General features: G+C 31.4%; 1 protein-coding gene across 7 annotated transcripts in view; it reads left to right on the top strand.

Moving 5' to 3' along the window:
* DGKB (diacylglycerol kinase beta) overlaps window positions 1-25,668 on the top strand; it is a 581,858-nt gene that overhangs the window by 412,581 nt on the left and 143,609 nt on the right. For all 7 annotated transcript variants that reach the window (XM_039862429.1, XM_039862425.1, XM_039862430.1 and 4 more), the window contains 2 exons: window positions 13,711-13,801; window positions 24,760-24,955. In XM_039862429.1, the coding sequence (XP_039718363.1) occupies window positions 13,711-13,801; window positions 24,760-24,955 (287 nt within the window). The remainder of the gene's footprint in view (window positions 1-13,710; window positions 13,802-24,759; window positions 24,956-25,668) is intronic.

The raw sequence follows: 25,668 nt of genomic DNA, 5'->3' as shown, positions 1-25,668 counted from the left end.
TATCTATGACACACAAACAATTAAGAACCACTGCTCTAAGTATTCGCCTCATGAATTCATAAATCTGTTTATAGACTAATTGGCTCTAGCATCTAGATTTCTTTATAGTGCTTACTAAATTTATTTTTACAAAAGTGAGAGAAAAGACTTTATCACTGCAGTAGGATTTCTGCATATATAGTAGTAAGTGGAGAATGACGAAGCCACATTAAGCTGAGGATACTGAGGAATTCAGGTTGGCTCAAGTGCTAATAGAAACCCCACATCTCATCTTTACTTGTGATTCCAGGTCCTTGATGTTCTAGTATTTGCAAATGGTTAAGAATATAATCATTAATAATTATGGGGATAGATACAGTCCATGTTTTATACTAGCACATAGGAAAAGGTAAATATTTTATCAAGTCCTCAGACTTGAATACTTCTTTCATTGCGCAGAATTTAAATTATTCTGTAGGTTCTGGGCTGTCCCTTGTCCCTCTACGTTCGTCCTGATTCATAATGTGGATATCACCCCAATATGATTGGGTGAGACATGGAGTTTAAGGATTATGATGATGGAGACAAAAAGTCTTAGAAGACATAGTCATGTTGATTGATTCTCAGAAGACTTGAATCTAATCCTACGTCTGGAATAAATTCTACCCAGTTTAGACATGGCTGCCTCATCCACTGGGAAAAAAAGAATTCTGTAGTATTTCTACTCAAAAAGTGGGATTACACAATTGATAATTTTATTACCATCAATTATTCTCCAGATATTGAGTACTTAACAAGTCAAAGTCACTGTAAAGGAGATTAAAATGAAAGTGGCATGGAGACCCCCTAACCTCAAGATGTTGACTGTCTAGGAGGAAACCATAAATGATTAGAATATTTTAAAGTGAAAAGTTTCAAAAGAAAGGTACATATTTAATGTTTGCAACCAGCGTCATAAAGTGGTATTAGGTCTACCAAATATATTCATTTTTATGACACATTTGCAGATGGTGACCTTCTATATGATAATCTTGGTGCATTTCCTTAGAAAATTCCATTTTTCTGAAGTCTGTTGCTCCACGATTTTTGGTTCTTGAGATTTATGCCCCTGTGCAGTCTGGGCCTGAGCTGCATTAGCACCTGATTTACCACGAGCGCAGATGGTTATTGGAAATAAAAAGTCAGCCATTTCCTATGATTAAATCTCTCCTGGGCTGCATCACTCCCTCTTAGCTATTTCCTCACTTTTGCATATGATTCATTTGCAAGCAGAACAGTGATTATTATATGATTGTTAAATCTAAAGTGGAAAGGAAAGTAGATTATTAGAAAAAGTCTAGTAGCTTATTAATATATATTATGTGCTACAATGAAATGATTTTGCCAAAGTATTAGCAAGATGATAGATTTATGGATGATGAGAGAAAATTACTCTATTGTGACAATTGAATATAACAAAAAGAATTCAGAATTGTTCTTTCTTTTCTCCTTTTGCTTTCCTTGCTTTAAGGGGTTATTGCTTAAAACAATAATCTCTCCAAATGCTTCCTCATCCTGGTCACTTGCCAGTACTTCTGGGCAATAATATGATTGTGAGTCTAGTAGGCAAAGGAAGGGAACTCCAAGATTTTTAATTGCTACGTTAATATTTTTTTGAGCTGAGAGGAAAGTAAGACTTTGTTTCTAACAGAAATATATTACTAGTTTTATCTGAATGGAAATAATTAACTTATTTTTTCACTTGACATTTTTATGTGAACAATAAAAGAGGTTGAAAAATTTCATTGCCCTTTCAGGTTTTTTGCATACTCTTTATATTATACTGATTAATAAAGTTGACCACATAGTACAAAATCAAACTGTACAACAGAAACTTGTTGATTTGCCTGGTTAGTAATGTATTTAATTGTCCTATCATGTTCTTTTTCTTCTATGTAAAAGTCTAATTGTTTAATTGGAAGACAAATAACGACCACAATTACTAGAGCCCTTTTTTCTCTAATTCATTTCCATTATTAAATTTATTTAGGTGACTTAGTTTCAGCTCTGAGGGTTTGAGTATGCAAGGAGTTTTAACAATGAAATTCAAGCTCTGCTCTGCTGATCTTTTAGGAACATGTTTTGCTGCCATTTCCTAAATGCTCAAGCAGCAAATAATTGCATCAAAATGATAAAACACACGCGCAAAAACACAAGTTCTGTGTAAGCACTACTACTAACAGTATTCATCATAAGACAAATGTGCTATGCAGCTAAACTTCTGGCCCTAACCTACCAACACGGTGAGCTGACACTATTCTGGCTAGGTTCTTTGGACTTCTCTTCTTTGTTTTGCAGATCTGCTTTCTACCACAGGAAACTTTTAGCTCAGAATCACCTGTCAGAAATGTGGTTCCCTCCCAGTACCTACAACCTCTTGTGAAATATTTTTACTTTTTCTTCTTTTACATATTACCATAGGAATTTCAAAGTATTAATGTATTTGAGGAATTATGATCTTTCCTATGAAACTGTAGGACAGAAATTATAGGCAGGGTTTATGGAAGCTTTTGCTGACTTCCGTATATGTTATGTTTAGCATAGCGTAACACATAAAATAAGTTTTTGTATCTTTTATCCAGTAATACATAGCACATCACACCAAAGGTTATTGGCTTAAAACAGCAGCAAATAATAATTTCTCATGTTTCTGTGGGTTGGCTGGGCAGCTCTTCAGCTAGTAAATGAGGTGGCGACTGGGCTCATTTAGGATATTGGATCTTCATCTTCATGTTATTTTCATTCTGGGCTTTTTCACAACATGATGATCCAGAACAATGATCCGAGAGGGGGGAGGGGCATTAACAAGTCCCTTGAGGCCTAGACTCTAGAAGTTTCACAGCCTCACTTCTGCTACATGCTGTTGGTCCAAATAAATCACCATGGCTAATCCAAATTTATAGGGGTGGAGAAAGGGATTTACCTTTGGAAGGGAAAAGTGGTATAGCCCCACTGCACAGAGCCATGAGTGTAGGATTGAGAAAAATTTGTGTCCATTAAACAGTCTACCATTGTATTCAATAATACTTTATTATGAATAAAATTCTAATTCAGTTGTAAAGACTAGTCCAAGAATTGGCTGAATTAAATGTCTTATGTTTTGTTTCATTGGTTTTAGGTATTTATTTTATATATACTCTGCTCTTAAATGAAAAGAGATGGAAAGAGTGGTTCATTCTGTGATAATGGACAATCTAATCTTACATTTAGACAAATAATTGCTGTGAGCAATACGAGAGCAGGAACTTTATTTATCTTAATCATTGATGAATTTTAGCAACTAGAACAGAGCCTGACCCATAAGAGGTGTTCATTGAATATTTTAGAGTGAATGAATGAGAAAAAAATATATACTTTTTTCTTTGGTCTTCCCTTTCATGTTCCTAAGAAAGCTGCTTTTTTTGTTTTTGTTTTTGTCTGTCTCATGATTAAGTTCTAAATGTTTAGAGAAATAGCTGAATGGAAAATAGAGTTCTTGTTCACATTTGTGATTTTATGACTCTATAATAACGAATTCTGGCAAGATTAAGTGACAGAAAAACATATAAGGAATAATTTTATGATTTTTATTATGAATATTTGACCACTCACTAAAAAAAGATGCTCCAGAAGATTTTTTTGGTATTGATAGGTACAAAATGAAAATGAGATATTCTCTCCTACCCCTATAGTCTATTCAGAATAGGAAATGTCTTTAAATGAGTTATGTAACCTAAATGAGTGACTATAAATATACAATAATATTCAGGATTTTATTTCAATAATGTATCTAGGTTTAGGCTGTAGTATTTTGTGGACTAGGATATCACTTTGTTTTGTCTCAGTTGAAAAATACAGATGACATTTAAGTTCTGGAAACCAATGGAACATGTTGCTAAGTATTTTAATAAAGAAAAAATGGTGTTTTGTTGGTGGTAATGTAAATAGAAAATAGTTTCATCTTATAAAAATATTTCCAGTGGAATTCATCTCTATTTATTATTGGCTTATATGAGCATAATTTCAAAGAAGAGAGAATAGTGCATGGGCTGGGCATATTTTACAAATAAAACAGTAATAATACTAGAGAGAAAAAGAGGGGGAAATGTTTCTTTCGCATCTATCTTAGACTCATCCAATATGTACTTGAATTACCAGCACAATGATTAATCCCCAAATGATAATGCCTACATCTGTCAATTAGTTTATATACAAGTCAGCCTGACTATTTTATATAAATTATAGCATCTTGGCTGGAAACAAAAACATATCATGATATTCTAGGGAGTCATCCAAGTCCCTCAAGATATAAATCAGTGTCAAAAAATGCAATCTAAATAGTAATGAATTTACTGATTCATGTGTTAGACTATATAATTCTTCAATTTGATTAAAAATATCAACTTTTCAATATAACTCAAGTAGTCTGATACCTACCTATCCATATCATTTTTATACAAGATAATTAATATGTTTATACAACCACTCCTCTATAGCATTGGAAAAAGGAGAATTACCCCATTTTTTAGTTCTAGTGTGAAAGAAGTTTTAAGGTGAGCAGTATTTTTAAAACATAAAGTTGTGCTTCTTGATACAGAATTGAACAAGGACTACTGATGTGTGAAGAAAAACAAAAGGTGAAACACTAATTTTCAGAGAATAGAAATCAGTTTTTTTAAGTATATATGTATATATATGTATACATATATATATATATTTTTTTTAAGTTGTGAAACTGTGGTAGTCTTCACAGAATATAAGTAAGGGGAATAATGTGTGAAGGAACTAGAGAGGTGTAATTATTTGTTCTTTATTTTTTACAAGTTTTACAAAATATGGCATCTAAAATTGATTAAGGTAAATAAATTAAAATGTAGCAAGGTATATGTTCTAATCATACATAATTATTGATTTAAAAATTTTCTATGACTCTGTGGATAGTAATAGAAAAGTTAATTGGCCTTTCAGTGATGAAAGTAAGTGGTTTTTAAAAATATTTATGCAATCTCTCTTTTTTAAATATGTTCAACTCTTTATATTGTATTTTGAAACTGCTTTGTCTAGTATTTCAGACATTCATATTTTAATATGCAAAGCAAATGTCATTAGATAGGGTTAATTAGTTTATAATGTTAATCCCTTCTCATAGTTGTTAGACATACCAAGTTACCAATTAATTTATATTCTAGTTGTAAAGAATTGTCCATGAGTCAGGACAAAAAAAACAGAGCTGGCTGTGCTATTATGTCTACTAAAACTATTACATTTAATTAACTTCCCTGAAACTTAAGTGTTTCTTATTTTCTGTTGAACTACAGTAGCACTAAAGAATCTTTATATTCTTATACTCGGTGCTTAAGTAACTGATTGGCTTATTACATTCAGTAAAAGTATATAAATAAGACAAAGAAAGAGAGAGAGAGAGAGAGAGAGAAAGAGAGAAAGAAAGAGAGAAAGAGAGAAAGAAAGAAAAAGAAAGAAAGAAAGAAAGAAAAGAAAGTTGTTGTTGTTGTTGTTGTTGTTAGAAAAGAAAGAAAAGAAAGAAAGAAAGAAAAGAAAGAAAGAGAAAGGAAGGAAGGAAGGAAGAAAGAGAGAGGAGAGAAAAAGAGAGACAGAGAGAGAGAAGGAAAAAAGGAGGGAGGGAGGGAAAGAGAAAGAGGAGGGGAAAGGAGAGAGGGAAAGCAAGAAACAAGAAAGTCAATCAGCGAATGGTAGCAAGAGAGAGATGTAGCAAGCAGTTCTTTCACATTCCAGCTCAACATATTAAATTTGTATTATCCAGCTAGTTATACCTATTGTCTATGAAGGCTATTTAGGCTTTTCAGCAGTCCTCCTAGTGGGCAATATCTTGAGCGTGTGATCATAGTCCAATCTCATTTTGGTAAAAGCAAAAACATAATTATATCATGGCACCTAGAACTGATCGGGCGCTTATTCACTTGCTCGGGTTTACCAAGTAACAAAATTTATGTACCACTTGAAATAGAGGGAAGTTGGTGGTAATTCCTTTCTAGGGATTAACATACACAATTTCAGAATTCAACATCATGTTAATGATATCAAAATCTATGGAAAGCCAAATTAACTCCCAGAATGCTTGGTAACTATGGAATTAAAGCAAAAGAAAGGGATAGTCTTTGGAAAACCTGACCAATTTCCTTCCTTAAGGAAATCTTGCTACTCCATTTTATTGCGTACCCTTTTATACCAGGCTGTAAACCTCCTTTTCAGTATTTATCACAATTAATATTAAATAGCTTAATATATTTTTTCTTCACTAGAAATTAAGTGTTATGCAAGCAGAGGCTTCTATCCTATGTACGGATGTAATTCCGATGCCTATCACAGTTCCAAGCCTAGAGAAGTTGCTCAGAATGTTGAATAAATTCCAATCTCACCAGAGAGAGAGCAGTGTGGCTTCACCTGATGTCCAGAGTTAGGTGTGGGGACATGCTAATTCTCAAATGTGTAGTGCCTTCCTCTTTTTGTTTTTAAACATGCCAATGACAGTTTTTGCGTAGTGGAATGTTTATATTTATGAATACGATAATCCATTTAAGTAAGCTAGAGCTTTCTTTTATATTGAGACATACAAACCTTGATTATATTTTCACTGTTAATTTTGGCCGGACGCTACATATTTCTATTTATATTAGTAAGAAATACTATACCTTAAATATTTCTGCAGAAAATATGGCATTGTGATGTATTTTATTCAGATATCACCAGGTGACTCTATTTCTAAGATATTGGATATGGGATAGGGGAAGATGAGAAATATGAACTTACTGTACAAACTTCATTGACTATAAAAGCATAAGTGTAAATTGAAGACACTTCTAAAAGAGATATTTTATGAGTTTTTCCCCTGAGATTATTTCAAGTTTATAAATATGGAAATAATTCTTGGAAAATTCAGGGAGATAGCAAGTCAGATGAGGAGAGCACATTTAGTGATATTTGCATATCACAAGATAAGCACTGAGAATTATGCTAGACAGAAATTCTTCACCCTAACTTCTTTATTTCAGTTACTACCAAATTTTACATCTAGAAAAAATAGTATTGTATGACAAATATATCACCTAATTTAGATTTTCTAAATATCTCATTGATTATAATGTATGTGAAAATCTTCTTATAAATTACACTGGGCTTGTCAGTGTGCTTTAGGCTGCAAAGAACAGAATACACAAAATAAATAATAAATCTATTGATAAATCTCACAGGAGTAGAAATCCAGAGACAAATTGTTTCAGAGTTGACTTATTAGGAAATTCAACTCTATCAGGGATCTGGGTCAGCATCCTTGCCTTTCCCTTCATGGCGAAGAGGTGGCTATTCCATGTCTAGTTATAATATCCTTTCTTTACAGCTTGCAAAAGCAGGAAATGGGGGCAGAACTTTTACTTTGTACATTCTATCAAAGTGGAAAATCTTTCCTAGAAGCCCACAGTATACTTCCCTGAGGTCTCATCAGTAAGTTCCAGATTATTATCATCTTTAGTTGGGTAATTTTAGGAAAAGAAAATAAAAGATCTTTTAAAATAAAAATATGAACAAAAGAGCCATCTAATGATGGCCTATCGGACGTAACATTTTTTTACGGCTTAGAAAAATATTTCAGATGATGCATTTGCATTCATTATTATATTTAATAAAAGGCAGTATGGGAAAAAAATCTAGAATTTCTTGAGTTATATTTTGCTACTTCCCTTGTGATATTGGAAGTATGACATTTTTCTCTTTTTTTCTTTTCTTTTTTTTTCTTCTTTTTTTATTATGGTAACATTGGTTAACAAAATCCAATAAGTTTCAGGTGTAAAATTCAACAGTAAGGCATATATATATATACATTGCATTGTGTGTTCAACAATAAGGCATATATATATACACTGCCTGGGAGTGTGACTTTAAGCTTCATTGGGATGATAGTACTATGCTCAGTCATTGTTATCATAAATTTCATTTGATCTTTCTAGCAATTTTTTTAGGAAAACTTTTACAATTATAAAATATTTATTTTAATAGTAAAAATCTATTTATTATTGAAAGATATTCAGTTCTAAACATGCTTGGACATTGTTTAAATATTTTGCAGGTTTAGTTTTACATTTTATGTAATTATTAATTTATTAGTGATCATTGGGAGCTTACTATGTGTATAAAGAAGTACATACTTCTTTAGTATGGACTCCGCAATGTGGAATCACTACTGCTTTTACATTTTTCCATTTACTTTGGGAGTATCCTTTTCATATACTTATATATGAGAAACTGTCTTTACTCTTGTAAAAGTAATTCAAGTTAAAAATCTTATTTTTAGAATATCCCATCTTTTTTCACAAACTAAGATCAAATATTATATGATTCTATCTAAAGTTCCTATGGCTTGTTTCATTGTCTCCCGGGTACTTAACAAGCATATCTTATGAATGAGCACTAGATACAAGAATTTTTATATGTCATTTTTAAAAAATTATATCTTGTTTGGAGACATAAAAAAGTTTCCTCTTATTAGTGTGAATATAAAATGTCCCGACTATAGTAATTACAGCTATGTTTCTTTCTTATAAAATTATATTAACGTTATTCTCTTGCTCTGAGAGAACTATAAATTGCTATTTAAAAAAAAAACATGGTTTTGAGGGTTTCAATAAAATTAAAATGTAGTTCTTTTTATAAAATATAATGATATAGAATTGGGGTTATTTTTGTCACTAGAATGTTCACATGGATAGTATGCCATAACATTATAGTTTCAGATTTCTACAAGCAAATATATAACTTTTTACATATTTAAATGCTTGATACTATATTTCTATAAATTATAGTAAAATTTCCCATTTATTCCAATATCCCAAACTTTGAACAATCTTTTCATAATCATTTATTGGTGAATTTATGTTTACCAATCAAAAGAAAAAAAATAAATTGCTGATTTCGTTTGAGGTGGAAATGCACTTGGTCCTTAAAAATTGCCTATTGCTGCAATCCATTTGGTTTATAGGAGACTATAAAAGGTGACAAACAACTTAAACTACAAGTGTCCCCTGTCTTTACCCCATGCTAATCTATGGTTGTTGCACTGACAAGGCCTGCTGCCCTGCCAACATGCCGCTAGCCTATGTTTACTTCTTCCCTTGGGCTGCAGCTTTCAGATATTGCTTATCCACTGATGAAATCAGGTCCCGGCTCTTCCATGTGGTTTGTGGTATAATTTAAAAAATGATATCTCACTACATTTAGTAATAAATGAGTAACCCTATAATTAATGTGTAGTGTAATGTCTCTTGGCAATGAAACACAAATAAAACTGAACTGATTTTATGACATAAATGTACCACTTTAAACATTTACCCTATTGCTATAAGTCAGTAGTGCCATATCCCTCATCACCAACATTGTTAGCCAAGTTCAAAAATTCTGCTATGTTTCTAGAGTATTCCATCAAATCGTGAGACTGAATGTATTATTAAAATAAAGTTACTGAATTATCAGAAACATTGTTCTCAGTGAAAAAATAATTTTAAAACCAGATTTGAAATCACCATTGAAATACTTTGATAACAGAGCAAAAGTGAAAGAAAGCTAATGAAGAAGTTGGGATTTTTGAAACATCTAATGAGTAAAAAAAAAACTATTTAAATCCATTTTAACTGAGCTACTTAGGGCGTTATGTTTTTGTTTTTATTTCAAAAGCAAATATTTAAAAATCCTTTATTTTCTCATTTGATAAGCATGTTATTCATACAATATAGATAGAATCAATTAAGGATGCTTGGCAACAGATTCAAGTGTCCAATAGATTTTTTAGCATTATACATTTTAAATGATCTTCCTATATCTCTTATATCATCACTAAATACATAAAATAATAAACAAAACACACCTTTGAGAAAGTTGACCTTTAATTTAAGAGTAATTTTACTGAATTAAACTTTTCTATGTGTTTGTGACTTTCGAGCTCTCTGTGGTAAGATAAATGAGACAATTTCACCCCTCTCTGTATGTTGCATCTTTGTTAGAAATGAGCATCATATCTAATTAGGTTCTTTGGTATTCTTTTTGGGAAATGCACTACCAATTCATACTTTGTTTTATTTTATGTTTGCTGCATTAAAATTACTTAGCAGACAAAAGCTGAAACAAACAAAGTAAAAACCATGTAAAACAGGAAGAAAAATTCTAAGGAAGATACTTCGCTAGATATTAATTACTTATGTGAAAGTTTAGAACTTGAAGAACTAAATATTAACTAAATTTCATAATTACAGGAATTATTTTTTGCTCGAGCCAAAACTCTTGAGAGTTCACATTTCCCTAAAGATATGTAAAAGAAGCAAAATTACTGTTACTAAGAAAATGCCTGGTAAATATAAGATAATTTATTCATTTTTACCTGAACATCTGGTAGCAACCATTTTAAATATTAAACTGAAATCTATAGACTTACAATTAAATTCACTGAAATAGAGTTTAATATATTAATGACTTAAAATTATAATAGTATGAATAACTTTTTTTGGTATGACATTTTTTCATCATACCTGCAATCACAAAACTTATTTAAGAATACAATAAATAAGATTTTGGTGTGAAAATTTTACAATAGGTTAAATGTCCAGGTACCTTCTTTTTAAAGTCCAATGCTATATGTTTTCTCTGACAAATTTGAGTTTGAATTATTTGGATCATTTTCTAATGTGGCTGTAAAAATAAATAGCATATATGCTTAAATGTAGGTTTTGTTTTTTTTTTTTTTTGCATTTCTACAACCTAAAGACCAGTTTTGTTGAAAAAATAAAATTTAACAACTTTTAATTTGTCATGTGGAATCTGATTCTATGTGCTTTTTATTACCTCCATATATTTATCTAAGTGAAACATAAAAATGGTTGTAATAATAGAGAATTTAAAGCAGCTTTTGCACATGAGCAGTAATGCTAACTAATATGGTGAATAAAGGCTGAATGTAAACTCTCAGAATTTCTGTTTCTGTTTACAAAGGTATATCTTGGTTAGCTGATACAAACTCCTCATCATCCTAATTAAGCTATAAAGAACTTTGGTGGACAGAATGGGAAAAAAATAGGCAGTAATCACTTATATATAATTGGAAGCCATATATATAATTTTATATATCTAATTTTCAAACTGTAATACAATATGCATTAGATCACAGAACCTGTCAAAATATTAGCTTAAAACCCTTCTTTTGCTGGAGTAATGCTCTGGTATTCCAGAGATAACCTAAGTATGGCAGAAATCAGTATAATCTAAAATCACCCCAGTTCCTATTAATTCTACTTCATTTATGTCTCTTGAACTGAGCCTTTATCCATCTCTCTTGCCACTTGGTTTAGGCTTTCAATTATATTTCATTTGTACTATTTTAATAGCCACATTTCTGTCCACAATACCAGCATTTCACATTCTTGCCCATTTATTTATTTCTGCCAGACTTATATGCCCATATAATTAATCTGGTCATATCACTCCACCACTAATACATTCCTATCAGCATCCTACTAATCAATAATTTCAAATCCAAACCTCTGAACTTGGCATATGTGTTCTGAAGCAGACCCTTATTAGCTTGCAGTCAGCGTTTTCTTCACTTGCATTGCACTCCTAAAAAAACACCCAGTTTTTTCATCTTCCTCCTGTCTGCCTTCTCTACTTACCTGTTAAAATGTCACCTTCTCTTCTAAAGTTCTGTGGATTCCCTGAGGTAAAAGTAGTTGATTCATGGAAGTATTTTCTCACAATGCTTTGCTCATATTTTATTTAGAGATTAACTTTTTAATTATTTTATATGCCTATAATCTCACATCATTCTGAGCTCCTTGTAGATATTAATAATTGCATTCATATTTATATCTTTAGCACTAAAATCAGTAGCATACGGAGGTGAGTATTCTCACTAAATATTTGTTGAATGAATGAATGAATGGATAAATAAATAAATTCACAAAGGTCTGAATAAAAAGCCAACATAAAAATGTTATTAGAAAACTTGCTGAATGTAGAAAACACTTCCAAACAGTCATGAAACATCTACTAATTATTATTCTAAGGTTGTCTTGAGACCACCTCTTACAAACCAAAATTTTCCTCTCAATATACTGAATGATATACTTTTCGTCATAATGATGAGTCTTTAGGACAGTATCCTTAATTTCACATAACATCAACCAGTGTACAACTTTGTAAAAGCACATCTATAAAGTAGATATTTGCATTAATTTAACATAAACTTGCATGTGGGTTCAAGCCCACAGATCTTGGTGTTAAATGTATACCCCTATTCTAACTGCTATCATCTATCTTTATGTACTCAGATATATGAAATCAGGTCATAACCCAAAGAAAATATTCTCTAGAAAAGAATAAGGATTCATGGTGGTACAATACTCCAAAACCTACATTGGTTTTCAGATTACTGGCCTGAATATGGTGATTAATACAAGAAGAGCTAAAGAAAATTTTGTGAAGTGAATAAAACCTTGTATGAGGCTAAATATTATTGAATACATCTAGACAGATGTGATTACTTTTATCATGTGTAATGTCATACCAGAGAATTCAATTCAAAACAGCATAAACACTATATTAGTTTTCATGTCATTTTCCATAAGTATAATAGTGTTTAATTAAGTGGTAAGGTCCTTGCCAAATGCCTTTTTAATTGTTAAAATGTTTTATACATAGCAATATTTATGTAAAAAAATTTGTGTATAAAGAATAATGTGATGTGAGAAGCATATTTGAATATCATAACAAAATATCTTTCTGTTTTGCCTTTATGTATGAAAACATGTATCTCATTTTACCTATTTTTTTCTAATTGAGGACATGGTAACTTAGAATATATATGATCAAAAACTACATTTTTATGAGAATCAATTTATAAATTCAAGATTGGGTGATACTACAAATATAGTCAACCTTTGTAAAATTACATTAAATGATCATAAATTTAATTACCTGTCACAAAGAAATAAAGATATGGTCAATAGATCATGGGAGAAAATAAATTTTGAACATCCTTCTTCCAAATTAAATACTGAAATAAACTATTTTTTGCAACTTTTGTTATATTGATAAAATAGTATTACTTCTTTAGTTCTATGCTGTATCATAATTCCCCACTATTGTTCATATAATATGGCAATATCTTAAAAAAATAATTAATGGTTATTCCTAAATTACTAAATTTCATCTTTATGGATAACCACATTTAAAAATTTTTTTTAATATGCTATCCAATTGTGCCCATTTCTAATGACTATATAGCCACCTAGAAAAATTTAATATATTTAGCTTAGTTTCTTTTTTTCTCAAAAAGTCCAGTTTTTTTTTTTTTTTATGATTATAGAATGTCTGGTCTAAAATGAAGTAGTCCAAGAACAAGCCAAGAGTAATAAGCACTAAAATTATATTTTAAAATCTGAACAACCAATATACATAGAAAAATCAAAGATATACTTAAATCTCTCAGATCAATTCATTCTTGTAATCCCCTCAAGGGCAATCATATACTATGACACCAATATTTAAGCTTTAAAAATTATGTGACCATCTATTACATTATGGATGGTACATGTCCTCAAACCTTTTTTACCACTTATAATACAAGATATGGCTACTCCATTAAAAATGCATTTTCTGTTATAATTGCCTAAACTGCTTCTTCCTTTTATTTTTCAGAATGAAGAACAAATTTTGGTATTTTGAGTTTGGCACATCTGAAACTTTCTCAGCCACCTGCAAGAAACTACATGAATCTGTAGAAATAGAAGTAAGAAAAATCAATTCTTTATTATAATACTATGAAATGGCTTGAATTTGATTATTAATATGTCTGTGGAGCCCATAGAAAGTTATATTTTGAGCAATCCACATAGCTTATCCATTATTTCTAAAATTTCATTCCTATCACTCATTGGAAATCTAGCACTGTCTGAAATATTAGTATAAAGTTAAGTTTGAGTCTGAGTTATTTTAATACAGTATAAAATAGAGATGGAACAACTTTAAAAATTGGTAGAAACGTTACTGGGCATAGTGCAGATAGAAAAATGTAAGATAAAAGAAAGTACTTGAAGAGAAAGAGAAAAGTTTGCAAGATACATTAAAAAAACTTATTATTTTCAGGTCTCAATATCTTATAACCTTTAAAACACAGTTCACTAAAATTGTACTTACTTTCATGAATAAAGGTTAAAAAGTATACTTTTTCATTCTATTCCTATTCGTTAACTAGATTTTCTCAGTTCCCAAGGTTGCCATTTCTCCCATTACATTTTGTAGGAAGTGGAAAAGCCAAGACAGAGAGCAAAGATAGCAAGAAAAATACAGTTTCAAAAGATGTGGAGCAAATAAGTCGACCAAAAAATATAGATGCTGTACAACTAAAAGTTTTGGAGATGAATTACAATAGAAAATGACTTAGTTTGATTCGGAGATTTTAGGAATTAAAGGAAAAGAAAAAGTTATATTTTGATAAATGGTAAAGACAAACTAAAGGAACAGAATTACAAAACAAGAAAATCTCATGACTAATTGATATGAATTCAGAAATATTGGCTTCAACACTTTTTGTTTTAAAAATAAATACATAACTTTTCTTCTGAGACCTAAATCATTAGTGGCATATATTCAGGTAGTAAGTTCATAAACAAAAGTGGTTATGGACCACATGAAATTGTAATAGCCTGGCTTGGTTCTTCATTACCTTACCTTTCTAATTTACTGTTAAAAATAATAACAGCAGAAGTGGTACTATTTCAGAATGTAACATTTTCCCACTTTTTTTTAATTATAATTGGTGAATAAAGTATTGGAAGTAAAATTGATGGAGATGGAATGAAAAAAGCCTTTCACTACTGAATCAGATCATATTCCTGAAAAGGGATGTAATCACAGAAGATAAAAGACTGTGATCAACATGACCTTTCTGTAATTACTGTTCATGAAGATACGTGTGTGTGTGTGTATATAGTGTTATATATTTACATAGTTATATACAGACATATATATTTATGAAAAACATCTAAAATCTCTCTTTACTTTCATTAAGATTTTTAAAAAAAATATTTATATAATGGATTTTGAGCATTTCTTACCCTCAGAATGCTCAAAAAATTTGTAGAAGGCAAAAATGAAAACAAATATATAAAATTAGTAGTTACAAAACAGTCTTTGGGATGTGGAGTATGACATAGAGAATATAGGCAATAATATTGTGATGCTATGTATAGTACCAGACAGGTTCTAGAGTAACTGGGAGGATCTCTTCATAACATATTAATTCCTAACCATTGTGCTATATACCTGAAATTAATAATAAAATATATATATGTGTATACACACACACACACACACACACACACATATGTAAGTATGGTTTCTGGTTGAATGTAAGTTGGATACTCTGAAGCTTCTTGCACCTCTACTTACCTTACCCTACCACTGAACACAGATTGAAAAAAAAAAATTATCTAGAAGAAATATTCCATGTTCATAAATAGGAAAACTCAATATTGTCAAGATGTCATTTCTTCCCAAATTAATCTATACATTCAATACAATCCTAATCAAAATTTCAGTATTACTTAGTAATACCAACAACTGATTTCAGAGTTTATGTGAGAGTCAGAAGACCCAGAATAACCAACAGGATGTTGAAAGACAGCAAAACTTGAGGACTGACACTACCTGACTTCAGGACTTATTATAAAGCTACAATACTCAAAACAATGTGATATTGGTGAAGGAATAGACAAATCAATGAAACAGAATAGAGAGCCCAGAAATAGTTATAGTTAACAAATCTTTGATAAAGGAGGAAAGGCAATACAATGGAGCAAAGAAGGCCTTTCTCACAAATGGTTCTGGAACAACTGACCATCTGAAGGCAAAAAAAAAAAAAAAAAAAAAAGTCTTCACTCTTAACAAAAATGAACTGAAAAAGGATCACAGACCTAAATGTAAAATGTAAAATTATAAGACTTCTAACACAGGAGAAAACCTAAATGGCCTTATGTACGGCAATACCTTTTTAGATATAATTCAAAAGCACAATCCATGAAATAAATTGATATTTGGACTTCATTGAAATTAAAAATTCTGCTCTATGATAGATAATGTCAAGAGAATGAGAAAACAAGCCACAAATAGAGAGCAAATATTTGCAAAAGACACATCTGATAAAGGACTGTTATCCAAAATATACAAAGAACTCAAAACTTAACAATAAGAAAATAACTCCATTGAAAAATGGGCCAAAGACTTTAACAGACACCTCATCAAAAAGATATACAGAAGGCAAATAAACATATGAAATGATGCTCTACACCATATGTCATGAGGGAAATGAACATTGAAAGAAAAATGAGATACCACTACAAACCCATTAGAATACTGAAAACTAGATCCAGGTGAGGATGTGGAGCAACAGAAACTCTCACTGATAGTAGGAATGCAAAATGGTACAGCCACTTTGGAAGACCATTGGCAGTTTCTTAAAAAACTTAACGTACTCTTCCTATATGATCCATCAATCATGCTGATTGGAATTGAAAACCCAAAGGAGTTAAAAACTTATGTCAATGCAAAAACCTGCATATGGATATTTATAATTAATGATTGCCAAAACTGAGAAGCAAACAAGAGATCCTTTGGTAGCTGGATGGATAAATAAACAGTGGTACATCCAGACAATGAAATGTTATTCAGTGCTAAAATAAATGAGCTATCAAGACATGAAAGGACATGGAGGAACCTTAAATGCATTTTCCAAAGTGAAATTTGCCATTCTGAAAAATGCTACATACTGTATGGTGCCAATATATGATATTCTGGAAAAGATGATACTATGGAGACAGTAAAAAGTTCAGTGATTGCCATGGGCTATGGGGGGAGGGAAAGTGAATAGAAAGGACACAGAGGATTTTTAGGGCAGTGAAAAAAAAACTCTATGATACAGTAGTGGTGGATAAATATCATTATACATTTTTCAAACACATAGAATGTACACTAAGAGTGACCCTAATACAAACTGGATGTTGTGATGGGTCAATGTAGGTTATCAGTTTTAACAAATGTAACACTCTGATAGTAGACATTGATAATAGGACAGTCTGTACATGTGTGGGGACAGAGGGTATATATGGGAAATCTTTGTACCTTCCTCTCAATTTTGCTGTGAACTTTAAACTTTAAAAAAATTGTGTTCATTAAAAAGAAAACATTGATCTATAGCATAATATTATATGTCACAAAATAAAAAAATGTTCAAGAAAAAGTTTGTGTCACATAACAAAAGACATTTGAATGAAAATAAATTTAGAAAACACTAATTTTAAAGTTAATAAATGATGAAATTAGTGATTTTGTTACACTGAGCCTTACATCTTATGGAAAACTATTTAGAATGTTCCCTCAAGAAATTTGGACAACTAGAACTAAGTTATTCTTCTTAGGGTAGTGTTTCTACATTCCCTCCAAGTTTGGCTTACAAGCTCTGCATTTACTGGCTTATTCTGGGAACCATTGCAATAGCATTTATAAATCGGAACCAATGCTGTGCACTCCCCATTCTATTGTTACATATCTTGAAATACTGTTATAATTTTATGTATTTATCTCAATTTTAAAACTTGATATGTGTATATGTGTGTGTGTATATACAGATGGTAATGCAAAATCTGCTTCTCTACTTACTTTTTAATGAATCCAGTCTATCATGTTAGCAGAATATGCCTTTCTACCCCTAAGGTTACTTCATAATTAAATATAACAAAAACAGCCATTTGGAAATTTGATATTCTGTTTTATATTGCTTCCTATTTGGCCTAAAATTATACCAACTATGGCTTGAAAATGTATAACAGAATAAAACCACTTCAGTACAGGAGTATCTCAAGTAAAGGGTGTATGTTTTATCAGTAGCTTCTTCAAAACAAAACATTTACTGTATGACTCTTTATTTCGTATTTCTCTTTCATATAGGAAGCTTCTTCCAAAAAGGGTGAATATTTACAATAATATGAATATCATGAGATGGTAATAACACAGCTAAGATTTATCTATTATTAATTATACTCCATGCTTGATGCTAAGCATACATTATTTTATTTAGTCTTCCTCAAAATTCTATGAATTAAAGAGATTTTATTCTATTATATATCCACTGCAGAGATGAGCAGATGAGCATTTTTTTTTTTAACAATTTAAGAGAAATGAGAAGTGTGTTGCTGTAAAAGGTTTAACTCTAAGGGAACAAATCTATTGTAGATTATATACATCTATGTGTCTGTGGGTGTAAAATGGCAACATATAGGCAATATATATGGCAAGAGAGATTAGCAAAGTAGAAATTTTTAGTTTTCAGAATTTCAGTTATCTTCTAACTTTGTTACAAAATATATAAAAAAAATGTAAAACTTTAAAATTGCAATATAATATATTAAAAGCAATTTGTATTAAAGTATTTGGGGCATGTACCTAAGAATCCCAGGTCTACATCTGTCATTGAAACTATAATATTCGTGGATTTTTTATTTGCTCTATGTACCACACAAAGTTCTTGAGATAATAGAATAGCCCATTCTCCAAAGTATTTCAATCTTTTGGTTGTCAGTGAGACTGGGAAGGATGGTAAGTTTTAAGGCCAAGAATTTCCATCCCCAAAATTGAGATTTGTCTTAATGATTAAGTACATCTATAAAACCTTAAATGATCTCAAGAATTAACAAATGGCAATAAAAGTATTAGGGACATAAAATAAATTACCAAGATTCAAAAGATAAGATAGATTCTTATTCTCCAGTAACCTGGAAAGCTCAGAGTTCTTAAAAGCAATAGGGCAGAGTTTCCAAATTTAGTTCGTGCCATACCTTTATCAAAATCATCCTGGATGCTCTTTCAACATGCATTTAGAGGACCTTTGTCTAGTCTTAGCCCTACCAGAATACTATCTTGGGGTAGGGGAAATGAAATTTGTGAATGAATGTTGTTTTGGATGGATAACGATTACTCATGCTGATAAGAGATAGTGAGATCCACTGCAGTAGTGGGCATCTATTCCTCAGGCTAGTGTGTCTCCCCCAGCAGCTGATACACACCTTCTCATGCCAAGGTAAAAGGACTCTGTCCTCTCTCAGAGGAAGACAGATACAGCAGTGGGATTGGCTAGGTGCCATATGACACACATGCTTAAGAGAAACAAAAGAGCATACATTGAGCCTGAAACTGAAAGACATTTCCACACAAGGTGCAAGCGGGACACAGACTGTGTGGGCTCTTTATATATATATTTTTTAAATTCTTCAATTACAATTGGCATACAATATTATATTGTATAGTGATTAGACATTTATAACTTATGAAGTGATCACCCCAATAAATCCAGTACCTATCTGACACCATACATAGTTATTACTATGCTACTGACTATATTCCCCAAACTATACTCTACATTCCTGTACTCTTTTGTAACTATCGATTTGTACTTCTTAATCCCTTCCCCTCCTTCACTCATCCTCTCAACTCCTCCTCTATCTGGCAGCCATCAAAATGCTCTCTGTATCTACAAGCTTGTTTCTGTTTTGATTGTTCATTTATCCTGTTCTCTAGATTCCAGAAATAAGTGAAATCATATGACATTTATCTTTCTCTGTCTGATTTAATCTACTCAGCACAATATCCTTTAGGTCCATCCATGCTGTTGCAGATGGCAAGATTTCATTCTTTTTTACAGCTGAGTAATATTCCAGTGTATACGTGTACCACCTCCTCTTCATCTATTTATCCATTGATAGACACCCTGGTTGCCTCCTTTGTAGATAATGCTATTCAAATAATACTGCAATGAAAATATGGGTGTACATGTCCCTTCAAAATAGGTTTTGGATTTCTTCAGATAAATACCCAGAAGTGGGATTACTGGATTCTTCTTTGTCTCTTGGTATAGCCTTTGTTTTAAAGTCTATTTTGTCTGGTATATGTATTGCTACCTCAGCTTTTTGTTTGTTTCAATTTTCATGAAATATCATTTTTTATCCCTTTACGTTCAATCTATGTATATCTTTTGATCAGGTGAGTCTCTTGTAGGCAACATATAAAGGCTTTGCTTTCTGATTCATTCAGCTACCCTATTTTTTTTTTTTATTGGAGCATTTAATCAATTTACATTGAAAGTAATTGTTGATAGATATGTAGTTATTGACCTTTTATTATTCTTACTTTTCATTTTTTTTTCTCCTTAAAGAAGTTCCTTTAACAGTTCTTATAATATTGGTTGGATGGCAATGAACTCTGTTAGCTTTTTCTTGTCTGGGAAGCTCTTTATCTGTCCTTCCATTCTAAATGATAGCTTTGCTGGGTAGAGTAATCTTGGTTATAATTTTTTGGTTAAAATTGAGACATGGTTGACATACCAGAAGAGCCCTTTGTTTGCTTTTTTCCAAAGCACTTTCCATATCTGTGATTTTGCTGCTTCCTTGGTCGTGTTCTCATTTACATCGTGAGTTTAGAAGTAAGTAAATAACCATAAAACCACCACCACACTCAGTGTCATCAACTTATCCATCATCTCCAAAATTTCTTCCTGCCCTTTTTCTGCTCATGCATGTATGTGTGTGTGTGTGTGTGTGTGTGTGTGTGTGTGTGTGTGTGTAAGAATACTTGAAACATCTACCCTTTCTTCAAAATATTCCAAGGTGAATTTTTTTTTTTTGCAATGAAATTCTAGAAGCAATGATGAAGGGACACAGTGTGGACCTCCAGAAAGATAGTCATAGGAAACTAAAGTTGGACTCCTTGAATTCAAAACGAAAAGTAACTTATTATTCCGGAAAAGAACACAAAATGTGGTGAGGGCGAGGCATAGCATTATCACTTCATCATGATAAATATGTCATAGGTTTTCTTAGTGACGAGACTGAGGAAGAAGTGTAACAGGTAAAAGTGGAGTGAATGACCAAAAGGTGAAAGTTCCATTCCATGTTTACCAGAAATTATTTTAATAAGATAACTTTTGGTAAGAATTCTAATATTTCAGCAACAATTTCTAGCTTTCACAGAATCTACTAAAAAAGAAAAACATGTAAAACTAAAGTAATTTTGTGTAAATACCATGGCTAATGCTTGATATCCTGAACTGGCAATATTACTCAAACTACCTAAACGGCATGTTCTGAGGCCCTATATCACACTACATTTTGTCAATAAAACTTATAAAATGTATTTCAAAAAACATAAAATTTAATCCCTGGGAAAATATAGAGTACCTCAGCTTTAGAACATCAGAAGAGATACTATTAAGCCATTTATGTGTATATATCTGTTTTAATTTGTAGGTTTGCTGCTGTAGTTTTCAGCAAAAACATAATTTTGTCTTATAAATTAAGTATGAATTTGCAGGAACTCTTCTAAAAGCAGACTTAGATGAGCCATTTTCCTCTACGCAGTTTTATATAATGAACAAAGCAATGTTTTTATGTTTTGTCGAATATTTTGAATAATTTTTATCTGACCTCACCATAGAATTAGACTCACTATGAAAAAATTTTTACAATTTATCATTAATTTTATCTTGTCAAATTTCTTATCTATATTTAGCTTTCCAGTTTTACTTACATTTTGAATTTTACTATCAAATGGTATGTTAACTGAATCTGAAACACTAAATTCACATATAAAACTTGTCCTTAACACCTTGTCACTCTCCACACGTCCAGAGTATATTTGTAAACTAGGATTAAAATACGTTGGCAAAAATTTTTAAACCATTTTTTTTTTTTTAGGTAAATTTGTCTCTGTAATAAAAATCTTCCATTTTAAAACTGAAAAGTATAGACAATGGCATCACAGCATTGCACTCTACAAATAGCTCCTTTAGTACTATATGTTAACTGCCTTTTTTCTACATATTAAAAACATTCAGGATTTATTGACTGAGGCTTATAGCTTTTAAGCTTTTATATTATGTAACTCTGTAGCTACCTTTTTAAAAATCATAAATCTTCAAAGCAGATGAAAATATTATCTGACACAGTGTTATAACTTGTTCATTATATTTCATAGCCTTCACCTCAGCTTTTATTTCTGTGCACTCAATTGGTGTGCTACAATTCCTGGTCTCCATCAGAACTAGCACTGGAATTTTCCAGACTGATGAACATAATGTTAAGGCAAACAGAGGAAGGTAGCCTGGGGTCAAGAACTAGTGGAAACAAATAATTAATAAATAGCAATTTATGTAAGTACGTTGTCCTGCTCTCATAGAAACCTCAGTGTTTTTCAGACTTTCTTTATTGGCACTCCTTAACAATATTTTTTTTTACTTTTCAAAGAGCCACTTTGTTTTCTTAAAATGACACGTGACAAGACTCTGAAGAGTAAAAACATGAATAATAGTATACAATGATGTTTTTCAATTGTCACATGTAACTCCCCTAGTTCAATTAAAAAAAAAAAAAGCCTGTTTGCAACATGCTCTCCTTTTCTGCAGATGAACAAAGGAATACTACTTTCCTAATTCTGAAAGTAACTTGTCACAGTGGGATTCTAAGGCCTAGTCAAATAATTGTCTTAGCGTACTACCTGCTGTGTTCAATATTGAGTGAAAATGGAAGCCAGGCCCCAACTCCAGCTTATTTCGCAATTCTTCTGTTATTTAAATGATTTTAGTCAGTTTGGGGGGGAAACCAGACCTTTATAAATTAACAGCAGGGAAATACCAAAGGTGTCAGATTGCATATTTATCATATTTTTCGTGTAATACTTAAATATGTATTAAGAAGTGACTGACATAAATTAGGCAGATTTCAGAAGCCACAGGCCATGGCTTGTAGAGGACCCCCTTCTGCTTGACATTTCATCCTTGTCAAAGATCAAATTATTTTAATTTAGGCTGCAAATTATAAGGAATGAAGACTTCTTTGTGGGAATTCCCTGTGGTAATCTGACTTTTGTTGTTACTGCTGCTTGTCAGTGTGCAAAAGATATAATATGCATGCAAATAAGGTTAAAAAATATGTACTATCTAATTATCCAGCCAGTACATTCCACTTGAAGACAGTGGGAGGCCTGACACACAGTATGTGTTTGATTCATTGAGGCCTGCAGGGTATTTACACAAGATTACTTTTAATTATGAAATTAATATCTGTTTATCTAGAATATATAGCAGTAAGTGAGTATACACATGAGTAGAATTCTTTAGTAAAAAGAAATCATCTTAATTTAATACATGAAAAGGAAGAAAAAAAAGTCAGTTGTTTCTAAAAGGGGTGGGGGGTGGGGACATCATCCAGACCTTGGTTTCACCCTCATTGAAACAAATTGAATGAAAACTTGGCATCTCTCTAGAATTGGTTTCTAGCCCTGCCAAGTAGGCTCAAGATGTGTTTCTTTATTTCACAGTTTTTGTATTTCAGTAAACAAGATGCAGAATTAGGTTCAGTGTGATGAGGCAAATGTGGAAAAAGAGAGATTTTCTGTTTGTTTTCTGTTTTTATCATTTTGGTGGAGCATTATCTCTTCTTGGTTCAAAAAATCATAATTATCACGTGAAAGAGAATGATGAATGAAGTTACTGTCTATGTTTTTTTCTATAAAAAAAACATGGCAAATAAAATAATCCCACTGCAGATATACCTCAATTATGAAATGCATATCCCTAACAAAGTTTTTTATTAAACAAAATGTTATATATTTACATCTTTTCTTACAATGACTTATAACTGAACATGAGAGAACAATATCTGGTGTATATTTATAATTACTACAATTTTAGAAAACTCAAAGCAAATGAATAAATAAATAATTCTAAAAATACTGTATAGCCTTGTCACTTTCCACATGTCCATCAGTAGAAATAAACAGAATATTCAAAATATTTAAAAAGTGACCAAACTGAATATCACAAAGCATAGTCTGTTAGCAAGTTCCATATTTTTCAAAATCAAAACACTTCTTTGTCACCAGGCAAACAAATATCTGCCTAACTAATGGTTTTTATTTTTCAATGTAGTGTTATAGCAGCTATAAAGTAATGATGAGTTGGAGGTTGTGTTTACCGTTACTCTTGGCATTTTCCTCACTCAGCCTGCCTGGTCCTCCATGTTCATTTAGATAATTGTGCTGCTCATTGCCCTTTGTACTGTGTTTGGAACTTAATCTAGACCAAGAAACATCCTTAGCCGCTCCAATGTAATTCAGAGCTCTTGCATTGCTGTTTTGCACTTTGTATTTTTTTTCAAAGTCTCTTAAGCCACTTCTTTCTCTGACTCAAAAAGTGAGGCCATGAATTATGAATTCTGTTTTTTCACTTTCCCCCAATAGTGCCTTGCAATGTGTTCTAAATAAGAGGTGATCGTTAAAATTTCTGCCTAAAATTTGACCAAACATCCCAGAATCAGCCTCTTTGTGACACAATGGAAATTTATAACTGGTTATATATTCAGACACTAACATGTCTCCGTCCCAAAGGTTTTTTGTAAACAAAGAGACTGATGATTTAATTCAATCATTTTTAAAGACTATGAATGATAACTAGTTAATGTTGGTGGCTGCTTTATTTTTTATATTGACATTCACTGTAACTACTTTTGCTTTTGAAAAATGTATTTAAAAATGGCAAGATTATAGATTTAAAATCTCTTATTAAAATATCAGGAAATGCAAAAGAAGAAATAAGAGAAATAAAGAAGATATCTTACTGTTTGTTCTTTTCTTTTTATTGATTAGTGTGATGGAGTACAGATAGACTTAATAAACATCTCTCTGGAAGGAATTGCTATTTTGAATATACCTAGCATGCATGGAGGATCCAACCTTTGGGGAGAGTCAAAGAAAAGACGAAGCCATCGCCGGATAGAGAAAAAAGGGTCTGACAAAAGGACCACGCTCACAGATGCCAAAGAGTTAAAATTTGCAAGTCAAGGTAAGTTTTCTAATGTTTGTTTGTTAAATTGCTCTCAATCTGCTTTTGAAGGCTACATTAAAATTAAAATTTTCCATTACGCTATAGTTTATATACTTATACAGTATTTTTTATAATATCAAATACGTATGTATGATTAAGTTATATCATAACACATGATTCTAAAATCATGTGTAAACTGGCTATATTTTTCATGGATCTTTTTCTCCTTTATTCTTCTTTGGATACATATCTTCATACAGAAAATAAATACATAAGTAATTATGTATTTACGTGGGTATTTAGAGAATAATATATATTGTACATTAAATTCTGGACTGTGATTGTCATGGTCAGGATATTTGAGTTGGTGTAACAAGGGCCTAGTTAAGGCTTTTTTAAGTTTGTTTAGCAAGATTTTTTATTCTTTGCCTTTCTCAGTCAGGCTATGACATTGAAGCTATTTTATAATGGGCTATTGTTCTAAGTACCATTTATTATGGCATTTTTAAATATCCCACAATAAATTTTAGTTATATGCTTCTATTTTTTCAGAAATTTAATAACAACAAATAGGAAACCTGGGCAACAGAGGACAAAAGACTAACAAAATAGGATAGAATAGCTGTGGATCAGAATTTTTATCTCCATGGTAATATACTTCACACTGAGACATAACAACTAATTCTTATTGATGTGTTTGATAAACAAAAATATTAAATTGGTAGTATTCT

Source organism: Pteropus medius, unplaced genomic scaffold (assembly GCF_902729225.1).
Source record: "Pteropus medius unplaced genomic scaffold, Ma_sr-lr_union100, whole genome shotgun sequence".
Lineage (NCBI taxonomy): Eukaryota > Metazoa > Chordata > Mammalia > Chiroptera > Pteropodidae > Pteropus > Pteropus medius.
The sequence above is the reverse complement of the archived record's forward strand: the minus strand, read 5'-3'. Positions and strand labels throughout refer to the sequence as shown.